This window comes from Lissotriton helveticus, chromosome 2_1, assembly GCF_964261635.1.
Source record: "Lissotriton helveticus chromosome 2_1, aLisHel1.1, whole genome shotgun sequence".
In the NCBI taxonomy this organism is placed as follows: domain Eukaryota; kingdom Metazoa; phylum Chordata; class Amphibia; order Caudata; family Salamandridae; genus Lissotriton; species Lissotriton helveticus.
The window spans coordinates 1,152,364,031-1,152,384,933 of NC_136059.1; the positions used below are offsets into that span (position 1 = coordinate 1,152,364,031).

Sequence of the window (20,903 nt, forward strand, 5' to 3'; positions counted from 1 at the left end):
GGGGGCAAGGCAGGGCCAGAGCCAGCACACTGGGTGTCCAGGCAGGGAGACAGTCCAAGTGGCGGTCCTCCTGGCCCCAGCAGCAGCAACAGCCCCCTCTGGCAAGGATCCAAAAGTAGAACAAACTGTAAGGGGACAAAGCCCCTTCTTATACTGTGAAATCCTTTGTTTCAGGGTGCAGGGTGGGGGGAAACCAGTTGCAGCTGGCTTGGGAGTACCCTTGATGGCCCAAGCACCCCTTTCATTCACTGGGGAGGCTTGGGTCGTTAGACAAACCACAGGGGGGCGGAGCCAGCATTGTGTGGGGAAAACCCCAGCCCATCAAGGACCCAGGTGCACTCCTCCCACACATCACTCATGCTGATCTCACACTCACCACCGGGCAGACCCATCCAGACTTCCTGGAGCCTGGCATGCCAGCCAGCTCCAGCCAATCACGCTCCAGTATCCTCACTGCACACATACATCAATGTCCAGAAGTAGCACTTCCCTTCTAGACACATACAAGCCGCACATACCATCGCGCAGCATTCATTCTCACAAGTTCACACATACTAAACTCGAGCCTGCACTCCCCACGCATCAGGAACTAACATGGACACACACATTCCCCATGCATTCCTATGGGAGGGCAGGCCAGCCATACTACACGCACGCACTTTACTCTGGGACACAGGGAAAAAGTGCGCAGAGACCCAAAAATCACTACACAGGGTCACAAATAAAAGCAAAAAGATTAGGGGTGAACCTGCCCTAAGGCCCAAGTCTAACAACAGCTATTAAAGGAGATCTCAGAGTTGGAAAGCAAAATCAAGTCCTCTCCAGCTATTTCTGATGCAAAAAAAAGCACTGGATGATATTGAAGTGGAACTCAGTTCCTATAATGATTACTTAATTAAAAGCAAGACAGAAAAATTGCAGAAAGATATAAGATACTTCAGCAAAGAACGAATATATCCGTATCTTGCAGATGGTTTCTACACCACATCTGAAGATAGCAATTTCGAGAATTTTGGCAATCAACAATCCACCAGACCCTATTATAATAAAAAAACGACTACTTTCTCCAATACGTCAGGGTCTGACAGTGATGAAGGATCGACATTCTTTGACCCACAAGGATCCAGAACTCCTCTATATAATCAAGGAGGAAGGCATTTTTTAGGGAGGCGCAATCCACACAGAGGAAATTGGAGGCCACGATACCAGAACCATCAGTATCAACCGCCAATGCAATACCAGCCCCCTATACAATATCAGCCTCAAGCCCAATATCCACATCCTTAGCAGGTCCCTCAACTAATCAATCCCAATCAGTTCTTAGAAACAAGGAACGCCTGGTATTGGAGACAATAGATTGCATACCTATCTTCAACTTGAGTAAAACCAGCCTTAACCAACCTAGTTTGGCTTTACTATCCAAAGGCTTATCTTTCGTGCCACATTCTGGTCTAAACAAATTTGAACTGTTCTCTGACCTTATGTCATTTCTCCGCAAGATCCGTCTTAGGTTCTTCTTTGCAGGGAACAATTCTACTAATCAAGACATTAATAAATCAGGTTTGGCTCCCAAATCAACATTTATGCCTACCATAGATGAAGTTGCATCAGAAGTTGGAATCTTTGAAAAAGTTGTGTACAATAAAATCCTCAAGGCAACTGAATACATCCCAAGAACCCCCTATAACATCTCCACAGAAGAATATGAGGCTTTAACTAGCTTTAAGAATTCAACATCTATATCAATCAAAAGCTATGATAAGGGGGGTGGGATAGCTATTATGGACACTGAGAAGTACACTGCCAAAGTTGAGGACATGTTACTGGACACGAAGTTTTATACCAAGATAACAAAGAACACAACTGCTATGATCAAGGCAAAAATCCTTCGCCTTACTACTCAAGCTTTCAACAATGACATTATTTGTCAGAAAGAGTATGACTATCTAAACGTAGAGAAGCCCAAAATGTCGTGTCTATATGGGACTCCCAAAGTCCACAAAAATGCTCTAGATCCCCCGCTAAGGCCAATTGTGAGTACCATAGGATCAGTCACTGACCCAATATCGAAGTATCTTGATGCTATTTTACGCCCCTACATTCATAATATACCTTGATATATAAAAGACACATGCCAGGTAATCAACTCGTTAGAAGGAATGTCATACAACCACAAACGACAATTGTTGGTAACATTGGATGTTGAAAGCCTGTATTCTAACATTCCATGTGAAGGAGCCCTTGTAGCAGTAACATGGTTTATAGAGACATACCAAGTTGACTGTAATCCTAAATTTATCCTTGATTGTCTAAATATCATCCTCAAGGAAAACATCTTTGAATTCCATGGAACCCTATACAAACAAGAAAAAGGTGTCAGCATGGGCGCGTCTTGCGCGCCCACTATAGCGAACATTTATGTCGCCCATTTTGAACATCAGTTTGTATTTAAGGAAGAAGCCCCCTTTGTTGAGACCACTTTAAATTGGTCTAGATATATTGACGACATTATCTTCATATGGGATGACAATGAAGACACTTTGTCTGAATATATCGAGTGGCTGAACCTATGTAACAATAACCTTCAGTTTATGTCACATTGCAGTACCCAAGAAATAGAATTTTTGGACATCATGATAAAACATGAACATGGGTTAATATATGTAGATCTATATACAAAACCGACAGCTCGTAATACCATTTTACATCACTCTAGTTTTTACCCTCTTAAACTAAAAAATGGAATACCATTTGGTCAATTTTTGCGACTTCGTCGCAATTGTACTAAACTACTAGATTACGACCAAAGAGCCCTTGAAATGAAAAGGAAATTCTTGAATCGAGGATATCCTCATCGGGTGGTACGCGATGCATACAAACGTGCCCGTTTTTATGATCGCCAACACCTCCTAGAGGGCTATTCCAACAAGAGAAATGCCAATCTGGATTTTGTCACGAGACACTCAATTTTGAATGAACGAATTCGCCAAATAATTTGCTCGAACTAGCACTTACTCAACACAAATAAGGCCCACAATGAAACTTTGGAAAAACCTATGTTCGCATATCGTAAGAACAAGAACATTAAAGACCTGATAGTAAGATCACGCATGCCCCCACCGAAACAACTATCACAGCGAAATATCATGGATCTATCACCAGTCCAAGGTAACTTCAAAAGTGGCACATGCATATCCTGTTCTTTAGCTATAGAAAGTACATCAATCAGTTATAACAAAGTAATCGTGAACAGTAAGGGACTTACCAATTGTAAATCTAAAAACATTGTGTACCTATTACTATGCCCGTGTCAGAAAGCATATGTAGGCGAAACTGCCCGAACTATTAATGTTCGACTTACCGAACATAGATCGACCATTCGCACTCAAAAGTTAACTGCCCCCATGGTATGCCATTTTCTTGAATACAACCACAAACCTGAAGATATACGGTGGTTTATTCTTGAAAAAATTATACCCACAGCAGGGATCTGCTGTGACGCCATAAGAAAAAAGCGCGAAGTACACTATATTTTCACATTAGATACTGTAAAAAAAGCACTAAACTCAGTCATACCTTGGGATCAGGCCATTATTTAATAATTGAATCTGAGAAAATGCTAGTCTTCAAGTAATAATACTGTTAAGGAGATAGGAGAATATACCTATAGAAAACGTATATGATGTATGCTCACTAAACGTATGCTATTTTTTATGCATATCTATGTGAATGAACATTATATGATCATTGAATGAACAGATACAAGCCTTTCTAGACACGTTATGACCATCATATACATTAGGGTATGCTATATACATTATGATGAGAGCACATGTATATCACCTTCTTTGCTGTGAATGTTATCATTGGACTGATAATAAGGGTCTGCATTGCAGATACCTTGACAGGCCAATTGGTCATCTGGCATGGGCATTAGATCTGTAGAAACGCAAAATTCTCTATGTTTCCTTACTTCGTTCGTAGCCTGTATCGAAAAACAGTATCTGCTATGTTAAACATCTGTCACCTATATAAGGGACATTAGATATTAATATTCGTATCCATATGAATTATTTCTCTTATCTTTTCAAACCCCCTTCACAATCAGTGAAAATTAATACAAAGTGACACTTATGGTTAGTGAATAGTTTTATCTTTAATTTTTATGTGCACATAAATATCTGGGCTTTAATACCTGAATGCTATATTCTTATCCTTTTTAATGGACGCTAGTATTTACATCTCCAACCTTCAAGTCCGCTCTTTATATCCACGAGTATACTGTTCTGGCCCTAGTCGATTTTTCATTACGTAGCCCTACCACGGGATAAAGGCCCTTTCAGCGTGAGTCCGTTTTCAATCGCGACAACGTTTCTTCACGGGATGAAGGCCGTCTCAACGTGAGTCCGTTTTCTATCGTGACGACCTAATCCGTCAGGAAGTCCACGTAATCAGTATGCCCCGTTTAAAAGTATGACGGGATCCATCTTCCTGTTTACTTTCACCGACATATTATGCCGGGTATGCGGAGCACCAGATGACAAGAGGGCATTATCCAGTTTTACATCTTTTTCACCTGAGGTAATTCGGGGATCTCAGTTAACGATGCTGTCAGCTCATTAGAGTCTCTCATCTAGTGACTTTCGTGGCCATATAGATACTTTTGCTAGCTGTACGGGGTATAACATGCATTAAAGATGGTGAGTTAGGCTGTTATTATACACGATATAAACATAAAATTGGATATGTATTAGTGATACCTTAGGACAGACCGGGAATAATTCATGTTTCATCTCTGACTAAACTGAGTCAGATGGAAGGTCTCAGCCGTCATTGGGGAGTTCGTCTTGTATCTTTCTCTTTGGTACCTGTCTTTATACAAGGTAGCTTAATTTTGCGTCTATGCCGCTAATACCATCGGTTTAAATATTTTCAGATTTTTCGTTGAAGTACATATGAACAAATCTTTGGCCCTCGGTCATGATAAAGCGACCCCATCATAAGGTAATTACTTTATTCTAGAATAAATATATTTCCATTCTTGGTATAGATAATAGCAGTACAATACTATGATGTATGTCTGTTATATTATAGATCGGCGGATTGCATCATATACCACCTTTATGAACATTCTCATATATCAAGTATTCCTCATCATTATAGAAGTGAATTGTATCCATCCTCGCCTACAATTGAAGGTACAGGAGAATCTAGTTATGTAGAGTATTAATAATCGTGAGATATCTAGATGCCCTTAAATTATCGTATGACGGAAAAATACATGGCATTATTGTTTTCTCCTCATTAGGACTTTCATCACCTTCACAATTTATGTATCATGCTGTGACTATCATCCATTTCTGGTAAGTATATACATGACATGATAATATTCACTCTCACTCTCTAGAGCTTAAGAGTTCATCCTGATATATATGGCGCTCGCTAGTATCATCATGTTCTATCAATATCTATTTACTAGTTTCTAGCTATGATTATTATTTATCTTTGCTTACCATGCTGACATATCAATTAGATACCATATGGTCAAATTGGGTCCTTATCTAGTGGAGTTCATTTCTGATAAGTTTACTCCCCTCTTATTAAAAACAGGAATTGAAGGCTCTGACGATCTACATGTTTTTAATTCAGCACTTCTTCAAATCTTAATCTATTCACTCATGTAAGTACTATGGAGTCCTCAAATTTTTACTGTCTCTAAAGATCCGATGCATTGAATAGGAAATTAGGTGGTGTCCATGTGCACTCAACCATATAGGACTGTATCATTCAGGTTGTTGCAATTTACGTGTATTGTTTATTTACATATACTGGTCATTGAATACTATCAGAATAAGTATCTTGATTAGATCTAAAGAGGTGCATTATGGCTGGTGCTTGTATCTTTTTGAATAAATGTAATATAATGTTGTCTATAGATACATATATGAAACCTTTGGTATTTCTCCACCCTCTTCCTCCTTTTTCCTCTCTGTAGTAATTTTTCAGATAGGAAATAGTAACAGAAAGATGTCTTGATAAAGTTGAAAATCTTTGAACCTATATATTCTTCATTCTGTGAATGATGCGGCAACGAATAAGTAAAGTACGTTTATCCAATATGACCTAGGTATTATTACATTCTTTGGACATGTATATGATGTATCATTATGTTTTTTATTGTATATAAAGAATGTATAATTGTTAGAATTGTTAAGAAATGGAATCAATAGATATATATATGCCCACTACAGCTATGCCCTCTTTCTTGTCTGTTTGATTGTCACCATGTTTTTAAATTGTAGTGCCAAAGACGGGCCACCTGATGAAGGCTCCCAATCCGAAACGCGCGTAGTGTGTCACCCACCGCTTTGCCTGTGTGTTACCTACCACGTTGCCTCCATCATTACTTGGCGTATGCTCACTTATGTGTGTGTTATGCACTTTTTTAGACTTGTTTGTGTAAATTCATAGAAATATCCATATGTTATGAAATGTTTTGGAATGTATCCATGAAATGTATATCTATTTTTCTAAAAATTAAGTTACAAAAACATACAAAAAATTTATATATATATGTGAAAAATAAAATTGGAATAGAATACATCTATGTAGTTGTTGACAAGTTTGTATGTAGCGGGCTTATGATATAGATGCATCTATCGATTTAGGATTTTTCACTAGCTATAGACCTTTTCAAAACAGATTTTCTTCCCTATGTATAGCCAGTGTATCTTTATATAGGGGTCCCCTACTTCCTAAACAAGTCATAAATGCTTAACGCACTGCCTCTGAGATAAGCCTGTCTGCTTTGCCAAGCTACCAAGGGGGTGAGCAGGGGTTATCTAAGTGTGTGATCCCCTTGCCCTGACTAGAAAAGGTGTGTCCCTATTTGTCAGAAGTGTATACCCCTGCCAACTAGAGACAGCCGCTTCTAACACACCTGCCTCCAGATTTTTAACAGTCCAGCAGGCAGTAGTAGACGATATTGGTCCTCAAAATTGCAAAGTTACGACATTCAGGTAGGGTGACCAACTGTCATGGGTGCAAATTCAGGACGGCGAGTGTAAAAATTCAGGACAAAGGGTCAAAATTCTGGACAAAAATTCAGGACAAAAGGTCAAAATTCAGGACAAAACTTCGGGATAAAAGGTACGTTTTACAGATGCATCAGAGGAGGTTGCGCAATAGTATATAAGTAAGTAAATAGACAACCACTTAAGTACAAGTCAAAATAAGTTTATATTAGGTTGAGACAATCATGGACTTCACGGTTTTTCAGTATGGCCGCTGCTTGCTACCTTAGACGATTTGAACAGGCATCTCGCTCCAGCAGGCACATTAGTGACCAGACGATGGTGAACCACACCTGAATATAAATGAGGCCGCTTTTATTGTTGATTGAAAACTACTGGATATACAAGGAACTTGGCAGTGCCAGCCCCAAGTAACAAAACCGCTCACCCCCCTTTCCAGCCTCCCAGGGAAACACCTGCTGCCCGGTTGGCCAGTCCGGCCTTGCTACCACCCTCCAATGGTGCCCCTCATCTTCACATAGACCGTCTCTCATGTGTATTTAGTTTCTTTTATAGTGTTACTCATTCTGAGTATGTAGGGCAGGTTGTCTGAGTGCGTTACATCACACACACATTATGTAGAGACAATGACTCATATAAACGTGAAAGTCAATGTATAGGAAATGGTACTTAAGATAATGGGTGCTACAGGGTGTAATCATTCTTTTATATATCATTCAGTCTTTCACCATTCATTCTGTCCTTCCATCTATGTGCCCATCTATATCCAAACACATTCAACCATTTGCAAACCTATCCACCATGTATCCTTCCATCCATCATTTCACTCATTCATCCCTCCATCCACCCTTTCACTCATCCATCCATTATTCATCCACCCACCCTTTCACCCCATCTATCCTTACAGTCACCCATCCACTCTTCTACCCACCCATCTATTCAATCATCTATCCAGCCATATACCCTTTCACCCATCCAGCCATCCTTTCACTTACTCATTCATCCATCCACTCACTTATTCTTCCACCCATTCACCCTTTTAGTCATTCATCCTCCCTTTCTCTCTTCATCCCCCTTTCACTTATCCATCCACCCATCCTTACACCCACCCACCCATCTACTCATCCATTCATGAATCCATCCATTGACCTTATTACTCATCCATCCATTCTCTCATCCAACCACCCTTTCACTTCTTCACTCATCTATCCATCCTTTTGTCCATCTATACCCTTTCACTCACTCATCAATCGTTACATCCACCCTTTCACGTATTCATTCACCCACCCATTAGCTACCCTTTCATTCATCCATCCATCCATTCTTTCACACACCTATCCACCCTTTTACCCATCCATCTACCCTTCCACCCATACATCCATCTATTTACCTTTTCTCTCATCCACACTTCCACTCACTCACTCATCCATCCATCCTTTCTTTCATTATCTATTCATTCACCCTTTCATTCATCCATTCATACTTTCACTAATCCATCCAGCCATTCACACATTCCTTCACTTATTTACTCACCCATGTTTTCTCATGAGCTGAGCCTTTATCTACAGAGTTGCAGACAGAAGAGGCCCATCAAGAGCTTCACCCCTGCTGTAGTTCCTAAAGCAAGGGGTGGGGTGGGTTCACTATGCCCCTGCACATAGGCAATCTGAAAACTAGAAGTCATGAGTCATGCATGATGCACAGTGCCAGGATGTGAGGTGACTGTGACTGTGACATGGTGTTGTTTCCAGGGTTTTTAAGCGGCATAAAAAAACGGGGGGGGGTCTCTTCAAAGGGGGTGTTCAATGTAATTAAGCGTGTGTTTTAAATCACCTAGGCTAAAAATCTGTGCTTAGCATAGTTTTTCGCGCGACTGGTATTATGTTGTTTCTGTCATTGCATCCAGATATATAATACAGTAAGTATCATTACACTAACAACAAGCCAGGACTATTGGCTTTGTTAATGGTTGTTATTTGCTTAAAATAAAAAAAGCAGTAACCATGGCTTTGTTGAATATAATATTGAAAATACTTCAGTTCTAAAATGATGAGATAGTGAAAGAACATAACCTGTTCTTTTTAACTTGTTTCACATGCTTCATTATGTAAACTGTTTTCTTTTTTTTTATTGAAACTAATTCAACCTGAATACCGTGCCCCAAATAAACACGGGCACACTGCATCCTTCTCTCACACTCTAAGGGCCAGATGTAGGTAAATTTTATTTTACCACCTCTTAAATACCGCATCATACCGACTCGGTATTTAAGAAGTGGTAAAATAAAAGTACCGAGATGTAGGTAAATACAGATGTGCATTTACCGATTCGGAAACAATCGGTATTAGCCGATACTAGTGAAGCCCATAGGAATGATTGGGCATTTACCGGTCGGTATTTACCGCATCGGTAAATACCGATTGACACAAGGGTGCAGGGGGTGTCACTTTGACACCCTCTGGCACCCCCAAAAGAGGCTCGGGTGCCATGTGGCAGGCATACCTGCCCTTAAGGGCAGGTCTGCCTGTCATATGGCATAGGTGTGCATGCACACATGTGCAAGCACACCAGAATCGGTATTTTACCATCAAATAGTATTTGATGGTAAAATACCGATTTTTTAATGCTTGTGGGACTCAGAAGAGTTCCACCTACATATCAATTTTCCCTATTCCGTAAAAATACCGACTCGGTATTTTACATAATCGGTAAATTTACCTATCGGTAAATTAACCGAGTCTGTAAAATACAGGGCCCTACATCTCAAATTGCATTTACCGGTCGGTAACGGCCGAATTCGGCCGTTACCGACCGGTAAATGCCTACCTACATCTGGCCCTTAGTCATGATTCACACCAACAATCAAGCATATGGTCCTCTTCAAAGTGCTGCACAGTTCCAATGCAGGGCCTCTGACATGTCCTTAATTTAACTCTTGTCATTGATTTCAAACTGGTGCTCATCCCCTTCCCCTAATATGAGCTCAGTGTAACTTTCCCCACTGCCGTAAGAGCACCCCAAGGCCAACCTGCTGCTGGACAGCCTGCCGCCTCTGAACCTGCTGAACAGTGAGGACCTCCCCACAGACATGAGCAGCTCTTCGTCGTCCTCCAGCACTCAGGACGAAGGAGACTTGGAAACCTTTACCTCTGACCTCAATGGACGTCTTCACATCAACTCTATTAACCACATCAGTGCCGAGAAACTGCAGCAAATGTTGTTTAGCGATTCACAGTTCATGCTGGAATTTCTAGATCAACGCAAGTTTACAGATGTTTCACTTAACTCCCTTAAGAGGGCAATAGCTGCATTGATGGCATTGTCACAAAAATTAGGCAAACGATCGCCTGTAGAAATGCTGAACATCTATAATGCAAAATGCCGAGCAGTAGCTCTGTATGGGGCTGGGGTTTGGGGTCATGCCGATGTCAGCGCTCTACAGGTGGCAGAAAACTCCTTTTTAAGATTTCTTCTGGTTGCACCGAAGCGTATTTCTACATACGCATCTCATCTTGAATTAGGCATTCCCCATATTGAGGACCTAGCAAAAATCCAACCTCTCCTACTATGGAGGCGTATTTGGACCGCTGAAAAAAACATGTTAACTAGAGGAATTATGGTAGACTCTATGGCACTAGATCATTCGGGTGACATAAAATGGCTTGCCTATATTAGAAAGTTTCTTACAGATCTAGGCCTAGAGGATTACTATAAAATACCGGAAAAGATCATTGACATATCCAAGAAGGAGTTAAAAGAATTGGCCTTGAGCCACTTAGATGGATTAAGACTTGCAAGTGAAATAGGGAAACCCTCTGTTCACCACGCAATTATGGTCCATCTTGTCCCTACAATTCAGCCTTACCTAACGCTTGAAATCGGCATTTTTGATCGCTTCCTACTAACCAGATTTAGATTAAATCTTTTCCATCGGTTAGTAGCTTTCCCCACGAGAAATACCTGGGAACAAACGTTAGGTCACTGCCCTTGCGATGATATATCTGTACAGACCACCATACATACAGTATTGTTTTGTAAATACTATCATGCACATCGTAAAATTTGGCTGGTACCACTGCTGAAATCGTGGGACCTAAGACAGTGTTGCCCTGCTATGCTGCGCCTTCAACTATTGGACTCTGAAATTACTTGCTACCGTATGGTTAACTTTTTTAAATGTATTTTTAGACATAGGAACAATCTGTGAGAAAAATTGCCTTATTCTTAATGAATTGTTCTTAATGGAGGAAGATTCGGCCTTTGTAACTGAAAAAAGTTTTTATTGTTCTTTTTTTTATTTTTATGCTGTAATGTGCACAAAAATGCTTTTATGGATTTCTATTATGAAATGCAGAATAAAGAAATTTACTACTACTTAATTCTTGGGCATGCGATGGTGTCAGCAAGCAGACACGGATCAACTCCTATGCCCATCAATAAACCCCTTGGGCCCAAGTCCGCCCCTGCTGTAGAAACCCAGACACTTTATAAATCAAGTCAAAAGAGCAAAGGATTTGTGATGGACTCTGAGGTGGTAACACATGGTATCCCGTACCAGGACTATTTCTACACAGCACACCGAGTCCGCCACTGCATCACCAGCGTCGCTAAGAACAAGTGTCTTCTATGTAAACTGTTTTCTAACATTGCAGCATTGCATGGGCGTTTTACCTTTTACCCTACAGATTGCCCTCCTGTACACTGAGGCAGGAGGAGGCCCCCACATGCTGTCACACCCCAGACTGCCCCATTGACATTCTGTATGTGGCAATTAGCCGCATACAGAATGACAATGGGCGGGTGGGGCTGCTCTTGCGTTGTTGCATGTGTAACCAATATTTTTGGGTGCACAGTCTCTTGCTCATGAGTAATGTCTGTTATGAACACGCGAGCTAGCTGAAGTTGAGTCGAATGTCCATAGACAAACACCCTTACCTTAGTCTTTGTAGTGTCAGATTGGTGTGTCTTTAAATTGATGTTATTAATTGTTCCTTATTGTCCAGCAGAGGGTCTACTGATCCCCGAATAAGCAATAACTAAAGCTAAGACTAAAATGGAATTTAACGGTGTGCTTTAAACAGCCCCAATTTTGTGTTTTCAGATCATAATGAGTGGTTACGTTTGTGCATTACACCTACATTATAGTGTCATATGTTAAGTTAACTTGCTATAGTCCTTTACCTAATCTGTCTCTGACAGGAACAGGAACTGGCAGCCAGGCTTCCTCATGCCTCTTTGTCCCATCGACAATTACTGCCTTTTAAATCTCACTTGTGCCGGTTATTTTCCATATGTGCTTCTGCTTTCACCCCTTTTCACTGTACTCTATCTTTGTCTTCCTCCTTCTTTCCTCCTTTTTGTATGTTGTTCTCTCTCGTGCTCTGGATCAAATTCTGATGAGGAAAAATAAGTGCTAGTCCTCAAAACTGGATGCAGGTGGGCCCCACCTGCATCCACTGCCTCAAATTAAGCACTGTGCACAGGGCAGCTGTTATTTCAGTCAGACATCGGGTGTCCCAGTTTGTGTGTCCGTTATTGGGTGCTTCCCTGGCTTGTGTTTGGTCGTGGACAATGCAAACAACGTCCAAGAAGAAAGGGGGGGTTTTCAAGGACTTTGAGGCCTAAGGCCAACCCCTCCTGCACATGGAGTGAAGAGCAGGTGTCTAACGGAGCACTCTTACCTTAAATACCCCCCCCTTGCCTTGTCTGGACACCCACTTTAGAAGAAACACATGGTATTCCTAGGTTTCCTTTAATCCAGTCCTCCCCCTCCACAGCGAATAGGACTACAATTCCCACCGTTCTCTTCCGCGTGACATTTAGCGCTACTCTGAGCCCAGGGTTTCAGTGCACCCTTTACTGAGAACTGCGCATCCTACTCCCCGCATTGATATACTACGAAATAAAAGAGTGCTTGAGAGAAATATATTTAAGGCTATGTTAATGATTAAACGCCCGATATAAATATTTAGTAAAAATGCATGACGGCAAATCCTAAACGTATATAACGCGCACAAAACAAATTCACCTGGGCTGTGCCCGTGAACAGACCGGGAGAGTGACTCTTTTTATTGTTTTTCTCCTTGTAGGTCATACAGTCGACGAATAATGAAGGAAGGAGATGTCATGACTGGCAACCATGTTGCAAGGTAAATGCAGTAGTACTAAGCACGTCCAAAGTAAAACTAACAAGCTTTCGTTTTAGTGCAGTGCGTGCACAAAGAGGCACACGCTTTTTACACACAGATCCATACACAAAGCAGTATTAAGCCTGAAATATGTGCTGACTCTAACGCCCACATGCCAGAACGCACACACTATTCTTTGGAGACAAGGTATTGCGTGTGGGGGAAGGAGGGGGGCAAGGTAATGCATAAGAGGAGGAACAGGCTGGTGCTCACGTGAGAAGCACAGCGTGACGTGCACCAGGAGAGCACAGGTAGTGATGCACCTCAGATGAGTACTGGAGGATGCACCTCCGGGGACTGATTGAATGATGTGCCTCAAAGGAGCATTGCTGATGTTCCCCGCGCGAGACCAATGAACGCTGTGTTCGGGGGAGAACCGGTTGTTGTGCATTTGGTGAGCACAGGGAGGTGTGCATCAGAGGAGCACAGGATACGCAGGGGTATGTGCAGAATGGGGGCACAAATATAAATACAACACGGGGCAACACTCAGAGGACTCTATAATATCAGCGTGGGCTCAAGTTGTCTCTTGTCAGGAAGAACAAGTCATCAACATCTACGTGTTTGGCTTTGCTTTAGAGTTGTTCCCATTATAAATTTGCATTTATTTATTTTGAAGGTTGTAGCGCAAACATGACCCTTGCGGGTACCAGAGCGCTTTACAAGTAAGGTAGTTGAACAAAAGAAACCTTGTATTTCAAAGTAATGTCTTACGTTACAGCTGGTTGTTCTAAGAGTCCGATACAATGATCAAGTGAATTTCGTCATGAGAAGAGATTTAACTTCTTTTTTGAAAGAGGCAGTTGAGGGAAGTCTGGTTTCTGGGGGTAGTGCATTCCAAATCCTAGGAGCAATTCCAGAGAAGGCGCGGTTATATGTATTCTTTTTGTCAAATCTTTGAGGCTTCAGAAGAAGGTTGCTGGCGCTCCAGGAGTATCTGTCTCCGCCTGAGAGCTCGAGTTTCTGGTCCGGATACCTCAAGGTGCTGTGATGTAGGTCTTTGTGTGTCCTGCAGTCGATTTTTTATTGAATTCTTGCCTCGAAAGGTAGCCAGTTGATTTCTTTGAAGTCGGGAGAAATGTGGCAATTTCTTTGGGAACCTATGATGAGCCTGGCCGCTGAGTTGAGTGATGCTCTTAGAGGGGCAGTTGTAGATCTAGGGAAACCACAGAGAGTTGCACTACCATATTCTAGTCTAGGGATTCCTAGTACATGGGCTGCCAGTTTGAAGTCATTTACTGGGAGGAAGGGTTTTAATTTTCTTAAGGTGTTCATCTGAAAGTTTGCTCCTTTTGCTGTGGCACTGATATTTTTTTGCATGGTTAGATTACTCTCCAGAGTTACTCCCAGCGATTTTGCTGAATCGATTATAAGAGGTTGGCAGTTGAGCGCTGTAAGTTGTTTAAGCCATTCTTGTATGATGGCTGGTTGGTTAGGTGGAGCGATTAGTAGGAATTCAGTTTTGAGGGCGTTTAGTTTGAGGTGGTTTTCAGTCAACCAAGACAGATTTTTTTGTAGCGTTGGATTGAGAGATTTGATGTCATCCGGAGAGTTTATCTTTAAATATAGTTGCTTGTCATCTGCGTACATGTGAAAGTGGATATTTGATGAGTTGAAGATTTCAGTGACCGGCTCCATAAATAGGTTGAACTGTGTAGGTGAGAGGGAGGAGCCCTGGGGTACTTCTAATGTGACTGGGACGACCCTGGACAGGAATTGATTGACCTTGAAACTTTGGGATCTACTTAGGAGGAAAGAGGTAAACCAATTTAGTACTGACCCTAATAAGAACATTCTATATTTCAAGAGGTCTAGTAGATTATCATGTTTGATGGTGTCAAAGGCTGAAGATAAGTCAAGCAGAATAAGTAGGCAGGTTTCGTTCTGGTCTAGGATTTTTAGTGCGTTATCTACTATGTGGGTCATAGCTGATTCAGTACTATGCCTTGCACGGAAGCCAGATTGGAATTTATTGGGCAGGTGGAAGTTGGTGATGTGGTTGTCTATAGCCTGAGTGGGATGCTGGAAATTGGTCGGTAGTTATTTGAGTCGGTGGAGCTTGCCATCGGTTTTTTAGGATGGGGGATACTTTTCCTGATGTGGGAATTTCAGGAATAATTCCTTGGAGTAGGGCGGTATTGATAATCGTTGTCCAAAGTGGCAGTAGCACCGTTATGAAGTCGTTTACATAATTTGCAGGAAGAGGGTCTGAGAATTGGTTGGAGGGGTTCAAGGATGTGAGTGCTTTTAGAATTGCTTCTTCACGATAAGTTGTGATGGAGGCCCAAGCTTAGGTGTGCAAGTGATTGGGGTTGCTAGAGTGTGAAATGACGTGTCCTTCTGAGTGTCAGTCTGAGCTACTAAGGCCTTAAGTAGGTCTGTCTTCAAGAGTTATGTCTTTTTTGTGAAGAAGGAGGCAAATTCTTCGCAGATGGGTGGTGTGCATTGTCCAGCTTGGGGAGGGTGAGATACGCCAATAGATTGAGTTTTAACTAGTTCAAATAGTTTTTAGGGTCAGTAGTTGGCTTGGTCCCACTGATTTTTGAAAATGTTTGCTTTTGAATGTCTGATCTTTCTATAGTAGGAGTTTCTGGTGGCTCTAAGCAGTTTGAAGTGGTCCAGGGATGGTAATGACCTCCATCGCCGTTCAGCTAGTCTTAGGGCTCATCTGTCCTCGTTGACTCTACCGTCGTACCAGGGTTTAGAGTCTTTTGTGAAGAGCCTCTTCAGTTGTAGAGGAGCGGTTGTGTCTAATATCGTGGTCATAGAGTTAAAGCAGTGATTTGTCAAAGCTTGAACATCAAAAAGGTCTTCCGGGGGGAGCAGGACAGTTGACTCTGGTGGAAGTGGATAGGTCTGTGAGGGAGTTTTTTAGGTTCCTCTTCCATAGTTTAGGTCTCGTAGGTTGTGCTGAGTGTAGTTTAACTGATTCCTTGATGAAGAAGGTGATTGAATGATGATCAGACCAATCACATGGGAGGATCGTGTTAAGCTGAATAGCCTCTGGGTTGGCAATAACCAGGTCAAGGATTGAGCCTTTAACATGTGTGGGGCTATTGCAGATTTGGATAAGGTCTGAATTGAATGTTTTGAGGCTATTTACTGCCGGGTCATTAGGGTCATTCCAATGGAGATTGAAATTACCGAGGAATATTTGGGTATTTTGTTGACCAGTATGTGTGGTCACGATATCCATGAATTGCTCGATGAAGGTGAGGTTATCACCTGGCGGGTGGTAGAATGTGTGCAGTGAACAGATTGGTTTGTTATTACTTGTAGAATTATACTTACAAGGGGATATTGCCACCAGACCTCCACTTTTAGTGATGGTCTGGTGGCAATATCCCCTTCCCCTTATTTACAAGGAGGCGTTAAGCCACAAAACGTGGCTTAACCTTTTCAGGCTTCACTTAGAGGAAAAGGATGAGTGTGGCAGTGGCGTTCCGCTGAAACACCCATTGCTTTTTCACGCTGCCCTATATTTACAAGGATGGGGCAATTTCAAAAACTAAGGCCAGGTATAACTTGGTTTTAGGATGGCGATACAAGGAGAAATGATTAATTCTGCTCGTATTTTTTCTTTAGAATGCTGCACACAAAGAAACAGCAAATCACCTGTAAAGATTGTTTAAACATAAACAATCGCCCCTGTAGTGCAGGCACCCTTGCAGCATGGCAGAAGGGTTCCTGCGCTGGCAACAGCACCAGGGGGAGTGCAGGGCTGTGCCGTATGTTTATAAATACGGATCATACCTGCATTTAAGAAATGTCGGAGTGCGGAGTTAATCAATTTGGAGTAACACCGCGCTCCGACATTTTATTGTAAATATCCCCAGGGTGTGCCTTGTGCTCACACGTGCTACATGAATACTGCTGAAAAGTTTTATGCCACACGCAGTACAGTTTATTCACATTTTAGATAGCCCTGTTGTCAGTCACTTGTTTTGCCTGACTGCAATATCATGATACCCAAATTTTTAATAGTTTTTTATCATCCTTCGGAGCAGAATATTCTTTCCAATTGAATGCTGCTCATAAATAACAAGGTACATGTCTCTGAATCAGACATTAAATATAGGACTTTGTTTACGCTCAGAATGTGCCATTTTAAAGACCCCACAGAGTGTAATTAGGGCTTTTGTCAGGACCAAGTGAGTGATTAGTGAGTGGCAAAGGTGAAGGATGGCTCACAGGCACAGCATGCAAAGAGTTTCCGCATGTCGCTGCGAGCATGGGCACCACAACAATTACTGTAGTAATCATCTAGACATTGACTACAACGTTATGTTATGTTATGTTATGTTAAGGGTATTTTGTATAGCGCACTGTCACCGGAGGTATCATGGCGCTGAAAGGGTGCTGAGGAAACAGAGGGGATTTAGCAGGATTGTGGGAAAAGCCAGGTTTTTAGTGATTTGCGAAATTGAATGAGAGTACCGGCAGTCCTAACTGGGAGGGGGAGAGAGTTCCAAAGTTTGGGGCCGAGAAAGGCAAATCTTCGACCCCCAGATCTACAGAGTTTAAAGGGAGGGACCACCAGAAGATGTAAGTGAAGTGATCTAAGGTTACGTGAGGGACAGTAAGGTCGGATAAGGGATTTCAGAAAAGCGGGGCAGGAACCAGAAAGAGATTTGAAAATAAGACAGCCAACCTTAAAGGCAGCCCTTAGACTGACCGGGAGCCAGTGTAGCTTGATAAGGAGGGGTTTGGCGGACTGCCACTTCGGAATCCCGAGGGCCAGTCTCGCCGCCTGGTTTTGAATGACTTGCAACCTATTGATGGAACATTTGGGCAAACCGTGGTAGATGGAATTTGAAAAATCCAGGCGGGAGAGAACAAGGGCCATGATGACTTGAAGCAAGGCATCGGGAGTGAGAAGGTAGGCCACCTTCCTAATCCTGCGTAGTTGGAACATGCAGGAGGAAACCACTGTCCCCACCTGCGGCCCCAGAGAGAGCCCAGCGTCAATAGTGACCCCGAGGCTTTTCACCGAGGTTACCGGGGAGGGAGGAGAGCCAAGCTCTGTCGGCCAGAAATGTGGACCCCAGTGGACGGCGCTCTTACCTGGCAGGAGGAGCTCCGTCTTACCAGGGTTCAATTTCAACTGGTTCTGACACATCCACTGGAAGATGTGGGACATGACTGCCTGAAAAGTGGGGATAGCAGAAGAAGAGTTTAGAGAGAAGATGAGTTGTAGGTCGTCCGCGTAGTTGAAGACGCGGACGTCCCACTGCCTCAAAGAAGAAAGAAGAGGGCGAAGATAGAGATTGAAAAGAAGAGGGGATAGAGAGGGGCCCTGGGGGACCCCACAAGGCAGATGTTCCCTTGGGGCCCTAAATGTACCTAGGCTGAGGGACTGGGATCTCCCCATAAGGAAAGATTTCACCCAGGCCAGCGCCAGGCCCTGGATGCCGGCCTGTTCGACACGGTGGAGAAGGATGTTATGGTCCACCGTGTCAAAAGCGGCCGACAGATCTAATAATACCAGGGCCTGGGAGGTACCCTTGTCAGCTCCGTCTCTCAAGGTGTCTAGGACAGCCAGGATCACAGCCTCCGTAGAATGACCAGGACGGAAGCCGGCCTGGTTGGCCTCGAGAAAGATGGAACTCTCGATGAACCCCGAGAGGCAGGCAGTGACATGGGCTTCCAAGATTTTTGAGAAAAAGGGTAAGAGAGAGATAGGACGATAGTTTGCCGGGACGGCAGGGTCGGCTCCAGGCTTCTTCAACAGGGGCACTAGGACGGCCTCCTTGAAGGAGCTGGGTACCGTCCCGGAAAGAAGAGAAGAATTGAGCAGAGGAAGGATGCAGTCGGGTAGAGAGTGGCAGATGTCGCAAAGTATGGAAGGTGGACAGTGGTCGTCAGGAGAGCCAGACTTGATCCGGGCAGCCAGGTTGGCTAGAGATATAGCGTCTAGTGGGGGAAGCTGGGTGATAGAGAAAGCATTATGGGGGGATGGGGATGGAAACAGCATCCAATGAAGTGACCGGGATAGTGCCCTTAATCAAAACAATCTTCTGTAGGAAGAAGGTGCTAAGTGCATTGCAAGATTCCTGGGTAGGGGCCTGGGACAGGAGCGTTCTGGCGTCAGACGTGAACTCGTCCAGAACTCTGAAGATCTCCTTCGACTTACAGGGAGCTGACAGGATGCGCTCGGAGACATAGGCTTTCTTGGCTGCAGAGATAGCGGATTTATACCTATTACGAGCTGCCACATAGATATCTCTGCTTGACGGGCAGTAGTCTCTTCTCCATCTGCGTTCAAATTGACGAAGTTCTAACTGTAAAGTTTTAAGGAGTGGAGTAAACCATTTATGAGAATGGTTATGACGAGAGCGAGGGAACTTAATTAGTGGGGCAAAGATGTCGCTGGCTGATATGAGCCAGTTAGAAACTTGCCCATCTAGCTCATTAATGTCAAGGTTATTGAGGGAAGGGGGACGTGTGTGAGACAGGTAAGTTAGCAGTTTGGAGGAATCGACGGCCTTCCACTTACGAGCCATGCCACCCTCCCGCGAAGGGATCCTGACCTGACCAGCCATCGAGATGGTGGTGTCGATAAGGCGGTGGTCCGACCACACGCAAGGTGTAATGAGCGGGTGGGAGGGCTTCACCCCATAGACCCAGATATGATCAAGTATATGGCCACCACTGTGGGTGGGGGAGGTGACTAACTGGCTGAAGTTCAGGCTCGAGAGACCTTCAAACAATTCGAGAGCGTGGGGGCCAGCGTCCCTGTGCTGAAACCAATAATTAAAGTCCCCAGCAATAACTATGCGTGGAGAGGAGGTAGCAATGCTAGCAAGCTGCTCAATAAACAGTGCGGGGAAAGAGGGCATGGATTGTGGGGGGCGGTAGAGTACCATAAAGGTAACTGCGCCCACCTCGGTTCCAAGACTGAAGACAAGGTTATCTACATCGGGAAAGGTCATGGAAGTGGGGGTGATAACCTGAATATCCTTACGTATTACCGCCGCGACCCCCCCTCCAGGGCGACCCCCATGGCGGTTGGTGTTAAGCAGGCAGTAGTCAGGAGGTAATGCTGCCAGTATGTCCGGGAGGGAGTCGTCCGTAAGCCAGGTCTCAGAAAGTAAAAGAACGTCAGGCCTTTCAGTCGTGAGTAGATGGAAAATGTCAGTTTGATGCCTGACAAAAGAACGAGTGTTCAAATATAGTAGGCGGATCTGCGACTCAGGAATAGTGAGGGAAATGGGAGGAGTGAGCGGGCCAAGGTGGGGGGGTAGATTACCAGTGATTCCTAATGAAGTGATCCGCGTCCAGGTGTCAAACGATAAGGGGCAGTCAGCAGCTCGAAGGTGCATAAGGGCGGGGGATGAATAGGAGATGGTAGTATCCACATCCCTAGGCCCTAGGCCCGTCCTGGCGCGGACGGGCGCAGACGGGCTTGACTCTGGTGCGACTCCGGCGCGCCTACGTCGCGCCCGCTGCGCTCGTCCGCTGCGCTGACACATGAGGCCCGTCTAAGTAGGCGATGACGCCGAGGTGGGAGGAGTCAGGAGGGCGGGGTGGGGGAGGAAAGTTAAAACACAAAGTGTGCCACTCACCGCTTGTAGTCAGCGGGGGAAATGAAGTTTGACCCAGTTTGACAACACATTCATATTGCCTTTAAGATTGCATTTTATGTTGCGATAAACTATATGTCTTGTCATATCTTTTTCCT

General features: G+C 43.6%; 1 protein-coding gene across 2 annotated transcripts in view; it reads left to right on the forward strand.

Moving 5' to 3' along the window:
• LOC144818511 (prostaglandin reductase 1-like) overlaps window positions 1-20,903 on the forward strand; it is a 1,303,604-nt gene that overhangs the window by 1,012,357 nt on the left and 270,344 nt on the right. For both annotated transcript variants that reach the window (XM_078675999.1, XM_078675998.1), the window contains one exon: window positions 13,124-13,183. In XM_078675999.1, coding sequence (XP_078532125.1) covers window positions 13,124-13,183 — 60 coding nt within the window. The remainder of the gene's footprint in view (window positions 1-13,123; window positions 13,184-20,903) is intronic.